The 20614-nt window shown below is 39.6% G+C and overlaps 1 protein-coding gene across 1 annotated transcript; it reads left to right on the top strand.

The window, feature by feature from the left end:
- The first annotated feature begins 1032 nt into the window (after positions 1-1032).
- On the top strand, positions 1033-10401 carry LOC101488105 (beta-2 adrenergic receptor). Its single transcript, XM_004550275.3, has 4 exons — positions 1033-1386; positions 4367-4523; positions 4633-4924; positions 7144-10401. Exons 2-4 carry the CDS (start codon positions 4370-4372, stop codon positions 8177-8179), a joined length of 1482 nt encoding a protein of 493 aa, XP_004550332.3. The 5' UTR covers positions 1033-1386; positions 4367-4369; the 3' UTR covers positions 8180-10401.
- Positions 10402-20614: the final 10213 nt, after the last annotated feature.

Here is a 20614-nt window from a genome sequence, read left to right as displayed (position 1 = left end):
ACAACAAAACGAGCGCTACATTCCAAACCTCACAGGCCTCAGGAAGCATGTTAAAAGTTAAAACACAATTAGAAAAAGATGTAACAAACCTGGATTCATTGGAAGGGCAGCCAGGAGAAAGCCACCTGTCTCTAAAAAGAACATAGCAGCATGGTTAAAGTGTCCTTAGCTCCTACCAAAGCGAAGATCTTTGGCTATATTTCACAGCACCCCATTTGGCAAAACCAAACCCAGTATTTCTGCACCTCGAACAATGGTGGTGGAGAGATAATGATATTTTGCAGCCACATCATCTGGGGACCTTGTGGTGTAAACGAAAGCTCAATGAACTGAACCAACACTGCAATGAAGAGTGTGCCAAAAGTCCCCCACAAGCATATGAAAGATGGATAAAGTCATTCTACCAGCTACTGAATCAAGATGTGCACTTAGTTTTTCACAGGACTGTGTAGTGGTAGAGAAATCAAGGAAATAACTCATGAATTGATGTCTTTTAGAAAATTCAAAATTACATAATAAAACACTTTGTTTCCCTCATCCACTGCCTCTAAGTTTGTCTTAATGAGACTTCATGTAGTCCACATTGTATTAAACATTTTAATATAAAATTATAAATATTAAAATCAGCCCTGCAGTTTGGAACAAAGAAACAATCTAATTTAAGGTTTAATGCAACAAGAGACTGGTGAATGGATGTTTAGCCTTGACTTTCTGTCTGAGCATGCAAAGTGATTCTTATTATATCCTCATACTGATACTGAATGCGCAGGTTATGGGAATACAGTATAATGCCATATTCAGTTTGAATAGTGTTGCTGTTATGTTTTGCACTGCTGTGGTGCAGAAGTACAGCTAAACAGCAGCCAAATACAGAAGTCTGTGGTTTTGTTTGGCACCTCCTATGTGAGAATGTGAGGAGGGTGGTGCTGAAAAGAAGCTCAGAAAAGCTGCCCTGAATAAATAAATGTTAAAACCCTAAGGTTTCCCAGAGAGCACTGGGTGCTGTCCGGCTGTCAGTGCACTGCAGACATATGATATATAGCAAAAGCCATTCCTTGTCCTCTGATAGGCTACTATCCTGCTGTGATGTCATCGTGGCTTGCTTATAAAAAGGCTGACAGACTCAGCTGCTTCAAAGGGGCAAGTGTGCTTGAGACCTGAAAGTGTTTATACATGTGTGGGAACAGAAACAGGGAGCGAGACAGAGCACGCGCGTGTGTGTTTGTCTGTGCATGTCAGTCGCACACTAACTCCTGAAATTAACAACTCAGCAAAAAATGAAGAAGAAGCTGCTGGCAGACACTTTATTATGAATCTTTGTGTGGTGGATTTAAAAGCTTCTGGAGTATGAAATCACTGGACTGAAGAAGAGGACAAAGTCTGGAGGTAACAATTAAAGAACACCTGAAAATAAAAGTCTGTTTTACAAAGTGCAAATCTTGCAGGCAACCTATTTGTCACGGGTGGAAGCACCACTCTCTGTGATTTATTTGGACTTATCAAAGCAGTGAAATTAATATAGATTTAAAGTAAATGCTAAGGGATCAGTGCAGATAAAGAATCTTCAAGTTTTTCTAGTTTTACAAGACTATTTGACGATGAGATTGTTTAAAACATGTGCACCTAACTCTGACATCACGGGAGATTTGAAGATTACCTATCATATAATCGTTTAAATTGTCTGACAAAAGCTACAGATATCATTGATTTTCTTCCTTTTCTTCCTGTTATTATGGTATCAGGACAGAAACTTGTTTATCTTTTCCTAGTAAAGCATGTGTCATTTTCACAGTTTGCTCTACCGCCATCTCTTTATTTTACCGATGACAACAAAAGCTGGGTGTTCTCTCTCTCTGTGTATTTTCCACACACTTGCAGCTTCATGCTTATATTTGTGCAAGAGCTTTTGTGTGTTAAGTGCTCAGTGTACTTACTATCGCCATGCTCCCTCAGCCTAAATATTGGGACTTTTACGTCTCAGTAAATCTTTTGTGATTGATTCGGTCTCAGCTGTTTAAACAGTTTTGGTTAGGGAGGCGATTGGAGTCAGTTTTCCAAGTTTGACTTGGTATTAATGTGTGCAACCACCTCCTGCAGTACTGATCCCCTCTGCAGGGGTAGTGCAGGGGTCATTAAGGCAAAGAGTAACAGGGTAAGTGGCTGGTGTTGTGAGAAAAACAACAGCGACTGTCACATCATGTAAACATAAATGAATCATGAAAGTCTGATTTTTGTGTGTGTAGTGCACAATCACACACATTATTGTCTAACAGAACTCATTTCAAAGCACAATTAATGAAAATGCTATTTTTAAAAGGAGTCTGCACTTACCTTTCCAGCAGATCCATCATTTTCTCTGCACTTTTAGTTCGTATTTACTAAAATGTTAATGTGCTGACTTAGGGACGTTTTCCAAGCAATGACAAATGTTCGCACAAACACGCTGCTGTGGACGCAGACGGCATGATTGACAGCATACCTGCTCTCCAAATTAATGTGCGGTGCCTCGCACTTGCAAAGTAATGACACCGTTTAACTTTCATGTTTAGACGATTATGCCACTTACAGGATGACTGTCATAAAAACAACAATCGCCCGACATTTAAAAAGCATCCCAAAATTCAACACTTTGCTCATTGACCCTGGGAGAACTGGGTAAACACTCGTGAATCAATGCACCTCTTTACTGCTGCCAATTAACATATGTTGTGAGTGTTTGGACTAAAGGCAACATTCACATGCATCTAAGTGCAAATGCACACAGAAGATCCAGTTGGCCAAACAGCCTTACGATTAGCATTAAGACATAGATGTGTTCTTCTCTTAATTGCACATATTGGAGAAAAGCAAAAATAAGTCAAATGCCACCTGTGAAGGGCAAATAGTCCATAAGTAGCAGACATTTAGTATCTGTCTACTACTCATGGACTGTCCAGACAGGATGACTTATACAACGTACCATCCCCCGACAGGGATCTACATCAGAAGCGCAAACAAGGATCGCCATATGTCTGCTGTCAGTTAGATGCCTGCTGTGGAAGAGCATTTATATTCAGTCTTGTTTTTATTATTACTATTTATGCTGGAACATGACTAGAAATAACATTGAGGAATAAATGCAACTGATGCCAAAACTGTACTGTTATGTATTTTTTAATGTATCACTGGAATATATCTATATCACCATCAGAGCAATGTGGGGATTATTTATTTAAGCTGCCTGTTGTTGCTCTGCCATGCACTGCTCCTTTGCAAACACCAGTATACGGGCTCCTGGAGCCTATATAGTATTTCACAAGCCTTGCTCTTCCTCAGCATCAGTTATTTGTGCTTAGTAACACCCTGAATCGAAAGTGTACACTCTGTACCATGGCACTAAGATTAGTGTGTAGAGGAAGTCCTGATGGCCTAGTGGTTTGGACAAGGACATTTACTTCCTGTAAAAGTTTGCTGCTCACTTTTCTCCTGTTTTCTGTCACTGCAGTATTCATTATCAGTTTAAAAAAAGAAAGAAAACTAATAATCTACATGTTGGATGCTGATACATGACATTATATCACAGGACGTATGTTGTCACTGGGGAGGATATGTTTAAATCATGACAATATAGAGGAACATATAACTTCCTCTGTGAACACATATACACAGTATGTATGTTTCGATAAGATAAAAAGCAGGCTAGCTCTCATCCACAGACTTCTGTGAAAGCTATTTTTCATCAAATACTGCTCAAAGTTTGATATCTTTTCATTCTTTGATCATCCTGGCAGAAAGAATGATCTGTTGGAATACAAACAGCTTAAATATACTCCTGTGTGTGTTAATGGCACTTTAGGAGCACAATCATCTGTCTGTGCATTTACTTATGTAAGCACTATTATATAACAAGGGCATTTAGTGTCTTCATTTACATGTGTTGCAGGAGCCATCCTCTTGCTTTTACCAGCACTGGCATTTGCTTTTTTGTTTTAATGGCATTAATGGTGTAAAAAAAAAAAGGAATACCCTTATTTGTTAAAGAAGGCCAAACAGATCAAAGGGTCACATGTAATCTTATTCAAAAAGCATCGGAGCCCGAGCAGATAACACCCCACTAGGAAGTGTGTGTGGACTAGTTGCAGCCAAATGCTGATCCTGTGGACTGAGGCTACACCAAAAAAAACATACAAATCCCATAAGCTGCTGCACAAACTGCTAAAAGCATGACAAACACAGAGGCATACCAAGGAACAAATACAAGCTGTCCAATCTCTTGTATACCTTTTAAACGTCTTCCCTACTAAATTGATCATGCATGCAAAACAATCAGTTTATGTGTCTTTATCTTTCGTGACCAAAGCTGTGTTTTTGTGTGTTTTCACTGTAGATCATGGGAGGTGTGAGTACTGTGTTAGCACAGACTAACCATTCACAGCACAGTAACTTCACCCAGGTCTTCAATTCTTCTAGACCAGAGTACAGTGATGCAGAACTCGTGCTGCTTGGTGTTGCTATGGCCATTCTGGTCCTGGCTATAGTTTTCGGTAAGCTGTGACTCTTTCGGTTCAATCAGATGACGGCTTTTATTTGAAATGCGCTTTTACAATTGATCCAGTTCATAGTTTCGAACACAGTTTGCTTTCTTCTACACAGGAAACGTGTTGGTGATTACCGCCATCCTGCGGTTTAAGCGGCTCCAGACTGTCACCAATCTTTTCATTGCCTCACTGGCTGTTGCTGACCTCATCATGGGTGTGGTTGTGGTCCCCTTTGGCTCTATCTCCATCCTGCGGGGAGTCTGGCAGTTCGGAAATTTCATGTGTGATTTCTGGACAGCGACCGATGTGCTGTGCGTGACTGCCAGCATCGAAACGCTTTGTGTGATCGCACTGGACCGCTACCTTGCCATCACCTCGCCGCTCCGCTACCCAACACTGCTCACCAGGTACAAAAGAGATGGAGCTTGACTAGTATGTAGTATGAGGTTAGATCAAGCTGCTACTGCAAATATCGCTACATTTTCAAACTTTCAAAGATGTTGCACACTTTGTTAAACCCAACCAGTGATGTCACATCAGGTGCTTTCTGTCTCCTGTTAAAGGCAAACACTGTTGACACGTGTTGCGGTACAACCAGAGTTGCAACATACTGGAAAATATGAGACTTGATTTTATTGTATTTGTTACAATGACAATGAAGATATTCTGATTCTCAAATACAGTCGTGGTAAAATATGGATATAGTAACATTAAAATAATCGTTAGCAGGTCTTAAAATTAGTTAAATAAAACTTTCAATGAACAACAATACATTGGACATATTACACTGTGTGACTGTTTATTATACAAAATTAATGCCTGATCGCAGAAGCAGTGTGTGAAAAACTGAATACTTCCTTACTGCTTCCGTTGGGATTAACAGGGTAGGTAGCAGCCAGGTGCTGCTAATCAAATGCACTTCAATAAATGTGTAATCGCCTCAATAAAAGCAGATGTTTTGGCAGTTTGCTGGTCAGGAACATTCAGGTGTGTGTTAACACAATGTGAAGAAGAAAAAACATCAGCAGTGATTTTATGGACGGGGTTATAAGGCCATTTTTAAACAATTTGAAATCCATCATTCTAAACTGAGAAAAAGGATTCACGAGTGAAAAACATTCGAGACAGCTGCTAATCTTCCAATGACTTCTCAGCAAATTCCTCCTGTTGGACCGTGCAGTGCTCAAAGAAACTGCAAAATACCCAAGAGCTACATCTCAGACTCTGCAGGCCTCAGTTAGCATGTTAAATGTTGAAGTTCGTGATGGTACAATTAAAAAAAGACTTAACAAGCATGGCTTGTTTTGGCCGAGTTGCCAGGAGAAAGCCTCTTCTCTTGAAAAAGAGCATAGCAGCACAGCTTCGGTTTGCAAAGTTGCTTTTGAACAAACCACAAGACTTCTGGAACAAAGTCCTTTGGACACATGAAACCAAAGTGGAGATTTTTGGCTATATTGTGCAGCGCCACATTTGGTGAAAGCCAAACACAGCATATTAACACAAGCACCTCGTGCAAAATCTCAAGCCCACTTTTTGCGCCTTGGAGTCAGTGAGTCGATTATGAACTCTGTGTACCAAAAGTATTTTAGGTCAAATTTGATCATGCAACACGACAATGATCACAAGCACAGCAGGCAATCTTCAATGACTCAAAAAGAAAAGATGTTCTAACTCAGTCAGATCCAGTTACTGTCCAGACTTCCAGCTGATTGAAATTCTGTGTGACCTTAAGAGAGCTTTGAGTAAATGAAAGCCTGCTCACACTGATGAACGGAAACACCTCTGTAAAGAAGAATGAGTCATAATTCCCCCACAATGATGTGAGAGACTGATAAAGACACACAGAGAAAGACTATTTCAAGTCATTGCTGCTCAAGGTTGTTGTGCAAGCGAATAATTCATGTTTTTTTTTACACACTGCTTCCACATATTAGCTTTGTTTTTATTGCAGAAATAATGACACAGTGCAACATGTCATGTGTTGTTGTTCATCTCAAGTTATAGTTACCTCGTTATAAGACATGATGATAAAGACTAGACAGTGTTTAAAAAAATAAATCCTGATATGTAAAACCTTAGAAATTATAGATGCTGTACTTCTTTTTTCTTTTTTTACCATTATTATATCTGACTCAAATTCATCAAATTAATACATGTATAATGTAGGTAACAGTAAAGAAGAAAAGCCATTATCTTAGTGATTAGCCATTTTAAATCTGAATGAATCAGAAGGACATATTTAGCAGAATATAATTAAACAGACCCCAAACTCATAATTACCCACAAATACGTTACATATAAAATTTAAAAGGAAGCTTAAGTAGACCACCAAACTGAAAAAGAGTGTATTTGGCATATGACATGGGGAGAATGAGAAGAATGAGGCATGTTATCTCTGCATGACGCAGTGCAGCTCATGTTACCTGCCTGAGCTAGATCCTGGGCTTAGCTGTAGTTAATTTAGAATGTAGTCGTGGCTATTATGTTGCTTTTAGAGCTCTTTTACATTTTTGGACAACCAACATAATATTTAACTAAGAAAATATCTCTGTGTTGTCACTCACGTCTACTGTTTGCAACATTCTTCACTTCTCTGCACACTCTTTTGTCTCCTGCTGATAACCAGGGGTCGAGCTGTTGCAGTGGTGCTCGCAGTTTGGGTGGTGGCCTCCCTCATCTCCTTCCTACCCATACATCTGAAGATGTCGGTGTCACATGATCAAATAGCTCTCTTATGTTTGAAAGATGAAAACTGCTGTGAGTTCAACACGAACACGGCATATGCAGTGACTTCTTCAATTGTATCATTCTACCTGCCACTGGTGGTGATGATTTTCCTGTACACCCGCGTGTTCCAGGAGGCTCAGAAACAGCTGGAGAAGATCCGAGGAAGGGAAAGACATATGTATAACTTGCATTGCGCTTCACAGTTTGCTTATCCTGATGATAGCCCTGCATTAAATCAAAGCAGGACAGGAACTGAGGTGGGAGAAGAAGCAGGAGACGATAGTCTAAATATGCAGAACCCAAGTATGGACACTGGTAAAGAAGAAAAGGGGAAAGAGAGCAGATTGAGGACAGACAAAGGGGACGGAAAACATTCGGCCACAAAGCGTCTTAGGTTTTCTCTTAAAGAGCATAAAGCTGTAAAAACTCTGGGTATCATCATGGGAACTTTCACACTGTGTTGGCTACCATTCTTCATCCTCAACATCCTCAGAAACATACTCAGCCTGAAAAACATTGAGGTACCCTTTAGACTCCTCAATTGGCTTGGATATTCCAACTCAGCCTTCAATCCTCTCATCTACTGTCGCAGCCCCGATTTCAGGCACGCCTTCCAGGAGATACTCCATTTGAGGAGTAAGGGAAGACAGTGGAGCATAAGGAGACTATTGGGACTATGCAGCGAGAACAGCGGTTATCCCCCACAAAGGCTGAATGGGAACTCAGCTCTTACTGATGTTACAGAGCTTGACATTCAGCATTCTAGATGGAGGGGCAGTGTGGAGAGTTCAATTCAAGGCAGCTCACTGAATCTGGCTCCTCCATCTTCTTGCTCTGAGCAAGTTTTAGATGTAGCTCCAGGATCCTTGACCAACGGGCAGGCAAACCGTTCTGCCACCTGGAGCTGTAAGGACAGTCTGAGTTCAATAGCTTGACCAATTAGAGCATTAGGATTCCCATTGTGTGTGCAGTAAGCACCGATTTGTTGAAGTTAATAATGTTTGTGTTTGAGAGTTGAGTAACTCAACCTTTTGGTCTTTTATAAGGCCACGTTGTCAACGTTTTTATTTATGATCCAGGGTCCGATTTTTCCTCATAATGGCGTGAATCAAGAAGGCAGCTAGCTACATGGGCAAACTATATTCAGCAGTGTCTCCTTTCAAACAGGTATGAAGTTTGTCTCGATCATGAAGGCATCATGCTGTAGCTTATTTAACGAAAAAAGGGCAGTTTTTTGGTTCACGAGCTTTAAACACAGGAAAAGTTTGCAAAGCAGCGCCTTGAAAAAAACTCACAAAGTGACATCAAACATTATCAACTTCCTGAAATTGGAATTACTACAGGGATGATATTGGTACCAAATAAAACATGTTTTAAGAGTACTAAAATATCATGCATGCTACTTCATTCCAAAATGCTCCTCAACTAAAGTCATGAGATTACCTGTTGCTTAAAAACAGAAGAGGAGTGAGCCGTCGGCGAGGTTGCTGCTTCAAATCACTGCACATTGTCAAAAAGATCATTGTCCTCATAATAAGAGTGCAGCACAGCAGCATTAGAATGTACTGGAGAGCACTGAATGCTCTGTAGGTGCAGTAACATTTGAGAATGTTGAGCAGAAAGAGGACAGAGTCAGAACATTAAAGACTTTCAACTACTGTTGATCATTAACAGCCCCTGAGTTATCAGGTGGGATGAATAAGATTCGCATCAGTAGATGTACTTCTACACCTCCCAAAGCTAATATTTATTTTAGAATCAATGTCAAAATCCTACATTGCCTTGTTATCTCATTCACAAGATTTCCTGAAAACTTCTGACCTTGAGGTCAAGGTCTCTGAGATTCTGACTCGTTCGAGATTTTTATCAATTTGAATATCCTGCGTCGCCTCGTTCTCAAGTTATCTCCATCACAAACTTGAGTGTCTACCTTGCCCGCCCACTTGCCAGGGTTACGATAATACTCAATCAGGTTTATACAGCTGAAGGGTAAAAATGAATTTTAGAATAAGTAAAAGTGTTTTGACAGAACATAATGTGTTCTTGCAAAATACCATCAAAATACCAGATGAGGACTACCTGTCTTGAAAAGCTGCCACAGTAATGGAGCCTTTTAAGTCAAAAACGGTGGTTTCTTACATTGTTCCACAAAGGATTAAATGTGAAATTTAAATAATATTTGCAGTTAAAATAAACTTTTTTTTCTCAGAAACCAAAGTTTATGTACAATATCAAGATAAACTCTCCATGAACCAGAACCCAACAGGACTGAGATAAAAAACTACATGTTTGCCCAGTGGCCCAAGGTTTTATTTGAAACGGGGAGAATATTTTAAGGCTCGCAGTTTGCCTGTTTTCTTCATTCCTTCTAACAAAACTCACAATTGGTCTGTAGTTATTTGGTGGTGTATAACTGTGTATCAGATAAACATGTGAGACCCAAACTTGTGACTGTCATGAGTGTCCTCCCCATGTGTTGGCTTCCTTTCATCACGTATTCCCTTAAACTATATCCCCCACTTTGTCCCTCCACCAACAACACCATGAACCCACGCTTTCCTTTTATCCTGTCTGCTTTTGCTCTGTTATAAGTACGAACGGTGCACTCTGTCACAAGAGCTGGGAGATCTTTTTTTATGTAGTTGGATCTGGTTCAATAACATTGTCTGTTACACTCCCTGTAAAAACATACCAATCAGGTTACACATATTTTAAGTGCTTACTTTATACATCGCTCTCAGCAGAAGCTTTGCAGAAACAAAAAATTTGTTTGGATTAGTCTTTCTTTCGCCATTTCCTAAATTCAAAGTGATGATAATAAATTTGTCCAAATACGAAGCAGAGCAAGTCAGACTGAAAATGATCTCTCTTGTTCATCTTTTATGTGCACAAATAATTATTTGATATGTGATTTTTTTTTAAATACTCTTGAACAATGTCAGTTACTGTAAATATCACCTACATGTATCTGTCTCAGTGTACAGTATGTTTACAGTATGTGAAAATGAGTATTTTTTGCAATGTAAAGCTCGAAACATCCACAGAATCTTCTTAATGTACTGTTGAAATTTGGATTACCTTTCAGGTGGGTGTTGTTTTTTGCATTGGGGTTCAAGTTCATTAAGTTATGGGAAATAAAACAGGTAGAATAACTGAAGTGTGCCTTTTGATGATAACTGAACTTACTGAAACGGACTTGATAAATCTTACATTACACCATAAAAAAGAGTTTTAGTGTAAAATTTTATAAAAAGTTTTCTCTGTACTTTTGAAATCGCACTTTTTAACCACATACAGAAACTTAAACAAAAAAACAAACAACGTACTGACTGAAAATTGCTCCTCATTTTCTGTTTTTTAAAGGAACTTTTTTGTCAGTGACATGGGAAAGAGGAGATCATGAATTTTATCCAGTTGATACATATGGACCCTACAATAAAGCACCAAAACATGAGGCTACAGTAAGTAAGAAAGAAACAAAGAAAGAAAAAGAAAAAAAAAAAATATATATATATATATATGATGATGATGATGTGCCGTTAGCATGCAGTTATTTTCTCAGTTACAGGTTACGGGGAAATCTGGGTGTATTTTAATGTCACTGTATTTATTCCTTAGATAAAATAAATAAAACACTGCTAATCCGGTCCTTCCTAGCTTTGTCTTAGCCTTAGCACTCACTGAAACAATGATGCTTTTCAAGTAGCCAGTGGAAAATACAACTCAGTTACATGCTGTTGACCAAGCATGTCTAAAATATTATACAAGAAATTTCCACAACTGTGGAATATTTAAGGAAAATGCTTCCTCCAAATCCTCTCAGGCTGTCCAGTAAAATGACATTGAAGAAATGTGATTTTCACTGTGCTGCACCTTTATCCTTTTAAACTAACCCCTGAGACAGGAGCTTTTTGTGCTTATTCAGTCATCCAGGTTATTCATGAAGACTCCGCTGTCACGTATGCATTCAAGTTAAAGGTTACGTGCAGGTGGGGTGGGTTGTGTGCTGTGAGTTTGGCGTGAGTGCATGTGTGTGTGGGTGCATGTGACACATAGTGACAGCTGCAGCTGGTCACAGCAGCTACAGTATCAGCTGCTGGAGAGGAAATACAATCAGCTTTGCTGCCTCAAAGCACTCATACACACTTCTTTACCCTCACACATGAAAACAAACTGTGGATGTGTCCAAGTGTGTTTGTGAAGTTTGACCCATTTCCAATTTAGGTATTGGAAGATTAGCGTGTGGAGGCATCCTTTTTTTGGTGCGTGTCCAAAATGTTAACGATACTGTTGGTGTCATGATTACCTTAGATACTATGCAACTGAGCTCTATATGTGTGGGTAGGAGTGCCTTATGTTTATGTATGTTTTTGCACACAGCCACCACAGTCGGCACGTAAAACATGAGTGTAGCCATCTGTTTGTTAAGTCCCAGTGTGAAGTATTACACCAAGCTTTTTGTCATCACCATCTATCTAGAACTGCATTTCACAAAACGAGGCAAGTCGGAGTCTCGATATCCAACAGAGGTTTCTCTCATGACAGCATATGCATATTTTTCAAGAGTTGTCGACCATCTTGGATGTGATACAGTCACCAGTTGCAAGGGGAAAATGTGCATTCCCAGACAGGTTGGCAAGTGGTTGGTGCACGTTGCTGCTCTAGATGGTGCTTTAGCTAAAACCTCCTTGTGCTTTCTTTGGTCACTAACAGGCCACCACGCTTGCCTCACTAACCCCAAAATGCTTTTCTGGCATTTTGGAGGCATGACAGTGCAACAAATTTAACCCAATGACAGCTAGCAACCTCCACAAGCCACTGCCAAGCAGTCAGGGAGTACATGTTTACTTACAACCAGTATAACATCCAGTATGGAGGACTATATCTTCAAGCTCCTCCAAGTCCAGACCCAAGTCTCAAGCACTGTGTACATGACATCACAAATGAAACATCAACAGACTTATTTTGGCTACCAGACAAGTTTCCACTGCTGGAAAAAATCCAAATTCCAGTCATCAATTCATTAACTTTACTTTGAGGAATAAACAGCATGTTAGTTGTTTATATACAGCATATAGTATATACAGTATGGTACCAACATATAAGTACTTTCTATTTCATAAAATAAGGTTAATCTGTAAAGCAACAGTTTCAAATGATTTTTATTTTTAAAATAAAAACTTAAAATAATTTTGATGGAACACTGACGTCTAAGAGGGAAAATGAAATTTCTTTTGTTCCTACCTGTCATTTGTGTATTTGTAGCATTGGTCGAGCCAATATAATTATTCAGATAAAGACCATTGAAGTTTTATTTCCAAGATGCTAGGAGCAGCTCTTGACAGATTGCGCCTGCTCACATAAAACCCTGCTGCAGGAGACTGGAGTTACAAACTCCAGCTGCATAAATACAAGCATGTCTGTTAGCTAACTATGCTAACAGCTAGCAAAACCAGGTCAACTATTCCTTTGCTTATTTTTAGCCAACTTCCGCTTAAACTTTTATTATCTCAACAGGTAATTGTTGTTATTGTGTTGTGTGAAGTAACTTTTAATAATGCTTAGCGCTCACCTTCTTTCACAGAAAAGAGATGAGGGACGACTATCAACTCTTACCATGGTGGGTTTGATGTGAAAGCTCTATCGAGCACTTCCAGATCAGCACATAAGAGAACAAATCTAATATATTATTTCAAAAGAGTTCTACAGCAGCAAAATGCAACACTTTCTTTTCCTTCTGCCTGCTATTCATCATCCCTTGTCCACAACCCCCCTGTGCATATGTCCAAACCATCTCAGCCTTTCCTCCCTAAATTTGTCTCCCTCTGATGTACTCACTTCTGATCTTGTCCAGAGCTAAATTCTGCCATCTTTAACATCAGCTCTGCCTCCTGTCTTTTTCTCAGTGTCACTGTTTTCAAACTTCATAGCAGTTCCCACTACTATCTTGGGAACCTTGCCTTTTATTCTTGCTGCTATCCTTCTGTTACATATCACCCATGACACTAGTCTTCACACACTCCACCCATCTCCACTGTCTTCTTCGCATCTCTTGTGCACCATTGGGTTGGATGGTTGGCCTTGCTCCTTGTATCTCCACTGCTACACCTCTGTCTTTCATTGACACACATTATTCTGTCTCGCTTGTACTGACCTTCACTCGTCTTCTCTCCAGGTCATAACTCCACCTATTCAGGGTCTCTTCCACTTGCTCCCTGATCTCACTACAGATCAGAATGCCATCTGCAAACATCATAGTTATAGAGACCGATACCTGATTTCATCTTTATATCTATCAAACATCTTTAGCAAACAAGAAGCCAATCCCTGATTTGATTCTACCCTCACTGCCTCCCGACATTGTCTCACTGCCGTCCTGCACCACCCTCATATACTTCTCTGCCACTTCTGACTTTCTCATGCAGTACCACAGTTCCTCTTTTGCCACTCTATGATATACTTTTTCTAAAGGCACAAAGACTCAGTGCATTCCTCCTGACCTTCTCTGTACTTCTCCAGCAACGCTCTCCACCTCTTTAGAGCTCTTTCTCAGCATAATGTCTTCATGACATGGCTCACGCCTGCTCTTGAAAATGCAGCACAGTTATGCATGTGCACTATTAAAATAGTTACTGTAGAATAGTTACTTTTAATTTTGATATTTTACTTTATAAAAAAGCCAAATAATGCTCACACATTTTAATGAATTGTGTTCAGGATTTTAAATTGTAGTGGAGCATTGTCATAGTGTTGTACTGTTGCTTTTATTAAAGAAAATTTTGCAAATACCCCCAAAACTGGTCACTGTCAGCTGATGGTAAATATCTTTGAGGCTATCTTCCTTTCACACTGCTCATTCTGAATGTTTAGAGTGAGTTAGGGTAAGGTGATTACTTTTCTTAAAAGAGTGTTATAATAAGACAGCTTCTTGCTTCAAATGCTTCTTGATTTATAAAGATTGTTCAGACTGGACTATATTAGAGCTGCATGCTGTCTGCATCATCTGGGTTAGCTGTGGGGTTAGCAGGTAGTCAAACATCTCAGCAGAAATAACATCTGATTTAATCGCCTGGTAATCAAACTTTTATTGCTTCTACTATATATATAAATTGCATTGATATGGCAGGTGGTGTAGAAATGACTATTTTCATACTGTCTCCAGCTGTATTTAATATTCACTTAATAACAGTTATGACTAAACACACAATTTTTATTCAGCTGAGCCATACCTAACACTTAGTTTATGTACCAAAATTATTAAATTAATAATCGGTGTTGATTCGTATAGCTCAGACTTTTAGTAGAGCTGCGTTTAATGCACCACAATCATCTAATTTCTTGTTGCGTCTGTTTATGAAATGATTTAAATTCAATTGGAAGGTTTTGGGTGGGGAAAACCACACAAATCAACTCATATCACACTGCGCTGATTTATCTTTGAGAAAATAATGTGGTAAAGCACATTTGCTTTGAAGACTGATTTAACTTAAAACTGAATTTTAGTGGTGATGTTCTAATGTTGAAATTAGATTTCGTCAGGACTGATGTGACAGATTTGGACAGCGGATCATTGTGAATAGTATATATATATATATATATATATATATATATATATATATATATATATATATATATATATATATATATATATATATATAGCTATAGCTAATTCCATATTAAACACTGTTTTATTATCTCCACCTCTTCCTCTCTGTGCTTCTGTTTACGAATGCTGACCTTTGGCCTTTTTTAAGGTTTTGGTGTCATATATAATTCTTTGAATTGTGAAACTGAGAAAAGAGTCAGTGGTAGGAGACATAATTTAAATGTTTTACATCCTGTGCACTTCCTTTCTCTACATGTGAATATCTGCTTTCACTTCCTTGTGAAAACTTTGTCTAGGTGTGTCTGCGTATTACCCCTGTTACAAGATCTAAACTTTTATAACACAACTGAAAAAAAGGCAGTCACATGTGTCCTGTGTGATCACTCACCCACAAACAGAAACGATGCACTACTTTGGTTAGGCTAGCAGATGCACACACAGTGATGTACGCATGTTGTTGGACAGAAGCAGTTTATTCTTGCTCCAGAGGCCCACCCTGGGCTGTGTCTCAGACATTTCCTAATAGCTGACAGGCTAAGGTACGGGTTTGCAATTACCTGCACACACAAACACCCTGTATCTCTCAGATGCAATGATAGTGCTTGCAAATGAGGCACAAACGGGCACTAACACAGTGAAACCCCAGTATGCAGGCATATGCAGGCACCACTGAACGACACAGGAAATCATTCCTGCCTGTGGCCATCTCCCTGTACAACGCATCCACTTAACACACTGTTTGCTGCTACAGCTACACATGTTTCTTTTCCAACTATTTATTTATAAGTGACTTATGTATGTATGTATGTATATATATGTATATATTGTACTATTCTTAGTTAGCGTATTGTCTGTCTTGTCTTAATGTTGGTTTAAAATGGAGCACTGTAACAAAAAATAATTTCCCCCAGGGATCAATAAAGTATTCTGATTCTGATTCTGATATGCATATGCCTGCACGCAGGCTCTCTCATGTAATGTACAAACAGACATGCAACTGCACATTAGCACAGCCTGGCTATGCAGAATATTCTGAGTATGCATGCACAGATACACAATGTCCTGAGAGTGTGTGTTACACAGAGAGATGTGCCAAGTGTATCTTATGATCACAGAGAGTTTATAGATGGTGAGCTTGTTTTGCTGCCTGAGCTGATACCGACCCAACATCTCCTGCCAAAAAAAGAAAAAGCAGGACTGTGAGAACAGACAGACGGGCTGTCTGTGTGTCTATCTGTCTGTTTGTGTCACACGTGTACAAACACCCACGATTCTTTAAATCTGGTCTGATCCACAAAGGCTGTGCTGCAGGCCTACGTGCAAAGGTGAACTGATCCTCTTAAATATCTATAACCTGCAAAATATCTTTAGCTGAAACATAAGACTATCAAATTTTTTCTTTTTTTAATGTATTTTTTTAATGGTGGGTAGTCATAAGGGGAGAGAGCCAGAAATGGGACACAGTCATATAAAGTTTGGGCTCATGTGATGAGCACTACAGGGGAAATTTACTGAAACTAAGTATAGCAAGATTTGAGGGTTTTAGGTGACATTTCACCTATTTACTGTTTTTAAAGGAACATGTGGATAGATGCCTGACTGAATCTGTGTAATCCGTGCATATCTGTGTATGTGTGATGCAGGTAAATGCTCTTTTACAGTAGAGTGCTGTTTGTACAGTGACATTACATAATGTTTGCCTGTCCTTCAGACCTCGGGTGGAGGCATCTGAGAGTCACTCGACACGAGTGTCCTCCCTGAACTGAGGAAATAAAGGGAAGGCAAGAGATACAATGCAGTATCATGGCAACACACTCAGTGGTTGGTTAACTAAATAGGTTAAAATGCTGAAAAACTTACACAGACTAAATTTACATGGTTATATTTTCTAAGACAACTTGGCCTCTATTCTGTATACATATGCAGTACTTTTCTGTGAAGATGATCTCACACTGCTTCAGTAACGTTGCAGTCCGTGCTCTGGGGAGGCCCGTCCATGGCTGATAGCGTTCCACTTTGTTTTTCCTATCTGTGTATGCTTTTAATGCACATGCAGCATCTTTGGAATCATTGTATTGCTGAAAAATGAAGCAATTACCAATCAAACACTTTCCATATGGTATTGCATGGTGAATCAACATCTTTTCTGTGTTCATAGTTCCATCAATTATGACACAATCACAAATCCCAGTGTTCTACATACACACTGATCATGATTTGAACCAAAGAATTTCAAATTTAGATTCATCTCTCTGTCAGGTTCTTGCCTTTTCTCTGTTTCCCTGATGAAACTGTTTTCCCAAAATAATTTCTGATGGGGATACAGTGAACAGCAAATGGATGGAACTAAAGGGCCAGATGCTGTTCATCTGCTGTAGATAGTTTTTTTTTATGAATTATGCAGAAAAAATTAGATTTGGGCTGAAAGGTCTATAGATTTATAACATATTCGGGTTGTGTATCATGTTTTTCTAAAGTAACTAAATAATAAAGTAACTAATTACCTTTGAAAATAAGTAATCAGTAAAGTAATAGGATTACTTTCTTGGAGAAGTAATCAGTAATTAGTAATTAATTACTATTTTCAAGTAGCTTGACCAACACTGGTCTTTACATTCTAAAACACCTGAGGTGTGATTTGGTGATAATTGAATTGAATTGGTCCCTGCTAAGGGGCATACCAAACAAAAAAACAAAAAAAAATGGAATGAAAATGAGTGAAGAACCAGCCAATCACCAAAAACAAAGACTTTAAAAGACGTTCAGAAAGTCTGGACCAGTGTAAAAAATTACAACAAAGTCTGGCTCTGGCAAAATTTGAATAAATGAAGAATGGCTCAAGACCTTTGAACATCACTGAATGACTTTAGTATTTTGTTTTTTTAAGAGCCCTGTGACTCAGAGGAACTGGTTCATGGAAAGTGTTATTTATGTATGAGAATAAACTAACAAACAACCAAACATAACCGTGGCATCTTTGGTTTGTGAATAAGGAGTTCTTTATTTTGCTCCAACATAATTTTGTGACTGTCAAGAAGATGTTACATCTGGTTTCAGAAGCAGGCCCCCTGTAAATACTGCAGGGTATCTTTAAGATGACAGGCACACACATTTCTGTTTGTTTCTTTGGTTGTTTGTTTGGTCTTTTTAGCTCCTTGAAAAGCTGGCACCAGCACCGAACCACAAGACTGCTGGCCCTAATGTTGAAACCACTCGGCTGGTTGCTATGGGAGGGGTAATCACCTCCGGTTATGTCAGTGCACCAATGACGCACAGACATAGCCGGAAGATTCTGTCTGCCATGAATTACTTCACACTGAAATTACCCCATCTTTCAGTACCTAGCACCTAGTGGCTGGTTCTTAAAAAGACTGAAGCATAACTGGCAACACACCAATACTGGCACTCCATCTGTGAAAAAGGGGGTATATGTTACTTGATCTTCAAGTACCTGGTACCTCTTCGAGTTGTGAAAAAGCAAACTATGAACCACTGCAATTGCCAGCCGATCCTCATACTATCAGATGGTCCATAACAATAAACTTTGTTGCCTCTGAGGACAGGGCCCCTGATGGTGCTATGACAGAGAAACAAACCGGATAGTTTATTTCCCTGCTTCCAGCAAGATAATGTAGACTACACCAGAAGGCAGGAGAGCCTCATTGTTTAGTGACCATAAGTGGACCAATATCAACTGGACAGCTAAAACGATATTAAGTGATACCATCTGCCGATAAAGTGGAGTCTTTCCTCAGAAAAGAGAACAGGGAATGAGAAGATAATAAACCAGCATCTCTGCACGTACAAACCTCCATTTTAAAAACAAAGCAAACACATGCTGTTGTCACAAGTACTGGTTATAAGCAGGGATGTTTCGATCCCCAGGATCATCTTTCACCAGCATGACTCCACTTCTTCACATTTTAATGACTACTGTTTTTTTTTTCTTTCCATAATAATCAGCTAAAACACCAAAACACACTTCATGTATTTTGAAACTGGGTTTTTTTTGGAGACCTGGATCTAAATGTGTCTCGCTCTAAAGTACTTTGGGTCAACCTTAAATGTGCTGTAGCCCATTAATGAAATGCATGCATGCCCCCCCCCCCCCAAAAAAAAACAAACAAAAAAAACATAATAACAGATATAGTGGGGTACATACTGAACTTAGAGTAATATCGATAGAGGCGGGTGGATCGATCCATCCTCCTCTACTACACACAACATCAAGCTTAGCGGAGCCTGACTTAACTTGCAGGTGGTCTTTGGGGCCCTGGTGATATTCTGGGAGCTGAAAGTCACACAGTCTTCAGCTTAACATAAATTCCCACTGTATAGATTTACATTACATGACCCATGATCTATGTGCTCCTGAGGCGAGCCTTCAGCTCCACCAGCTCAGCTCAGGACTAGCCAGATTTAAAGTCTGGTGCCAGTTTTTTAGCTTAATATTATATATGAAATTAAAATACTGACATAAGATTTCTTTTTAAATTTTTTGTCGTACATTTTTGAACAGACAAGAGCACAAGTGCAGTGTGTGCATTCATTCCCTCCACCCTACATTCGAGCACCGAACTCAGATTTCAGTGACTGCATGTGTCTTTCCTTAGTGCAGGAATTTCCTGACTGCGTTTATAGCTTCTAACTGGTTTGTAGTCCTTCAAATGAATATTTGCTGCCAACACTGCAACATATGGTGTCACACCAGCTGATTGGTCTTGGCAATTGGCTGCATTTGTGTACGTGTGAGTCCATGTATGTATTTTTCCACATTCATGTTTGCGTGCAGTCTTTCTGTGTGTGTGCATATTTATACCCCGCTACCTTAAACGAACATTTGTGTGCATCCATGGTGACGTTCCAGAGCAGCACGGGAAGTTAAATATTTCCCTATTGTCCCGCTGTCGGCCGTTTGGCAAGCTTTGGTTCCAGTGTGTGTCTCTCATTTCAAATTCATGTCACGCTGAAATCTGTTCTGAAGGAAGGCTTTCTTTGATGTAGAAATAAGAGTTCCTCAGTCATAAGAGCAATCTAAATAATAACCATCAAACTGCTACTTGTGTTTCATAAATACAAACCACTAGTGCATACAACTCAAAGGTCTCCAATCACCATCCTAAGAAATCCAATCAGCGCACATAAATGGATTACATCAGGCCCTATTAGATTTAATTAGATTAGGATTAGACTTTCAGCTCAACACCTTCTTAGCCAAGCTGACAGAGAAAACAGATGCAGCCACTTTAATTCAGGACAGCTTTTTGAAGCTGACATCTCTCCTCTTGCTTCATTGTGACTTTTATTATCCAATCATGTCAGGATACATTAGGAGAAAAGTCTGACACAAAAACCTAATTTGACTTGAACTGCTATTGCATAACGCAAACAAGACACGAAGGTGTCTGCAGCTCACTTTGTGATCACATTTCCATGTTGCCTGGAGACAAACCAGCTGTGACACACTTTATGGCAATGTACAAGAAGAGATGTAGAATTGCTCTGGGCTCCTTTGATCAGCTCCATCACCTAGTGGGGGTGGGGGGTCATAGTTTGGTCCCGCCTTCACTGTTGTGATTGGTGTGGGGGTAGGGACAGGCTTAGGGCGTCGGGGGGTTCCCTGGAGGCATCTTCCTTGGGGGGCTCAACCCGGGGTAGCGGTCATGTCCGGTTAGGGGCTCTGTTGGCTCTCAGGTGACTGTTTCCTCGCGGCTGCGTGCAGCGGGGCTAGGGGAGGGTCTGTGCTGACGGACGTGGGTTACTG

Source organism: Maylandia zebra, linkage group LG10 (assembly GCF_041146795.1).
Source record: "Maylandia zebra isolate NMK-2024a linkage group LG10, Mzebra_GT3a, whole genome shotgun sequence".
NCBI classification, from domain to species: Eukaryota; Metazoa; Chordata; class Actinopteri; order Cichliformes; family Cichlidae; genus Maylandia; species Maylandia zebra.
The sequence above is the reverse complement of the archived record's forward strand: the minus strand, read 5'-3'. Positions and strand labels throughout refer to the sequence as shown.

Excerpts from the sequence above, each read along its gene's own strand:
- LOC101488105 (XM_004550275.3), top strand. The coding sequence starts at position 4,370 with ATGGGAGGTGTGAGTACTGTGTTAGCACAGACTAACCATTCACAGCAC. Across the intron at positions 4,524-4,632 it reads GGTCCTGGCTATAGTTTTCG|GAAACGTGTTGGTGATTACC; the intron begins GTAAGCTGTGAC and ends TCTTCTACACAG. Across the intron at positions 4,925-7,143 it reads TACCCAACACTGCTCACCAG|GGGTCGAGCTGTTGCAGTGG; the intron begins GTACAAAAGAGA and ends GCTGATAACCAG.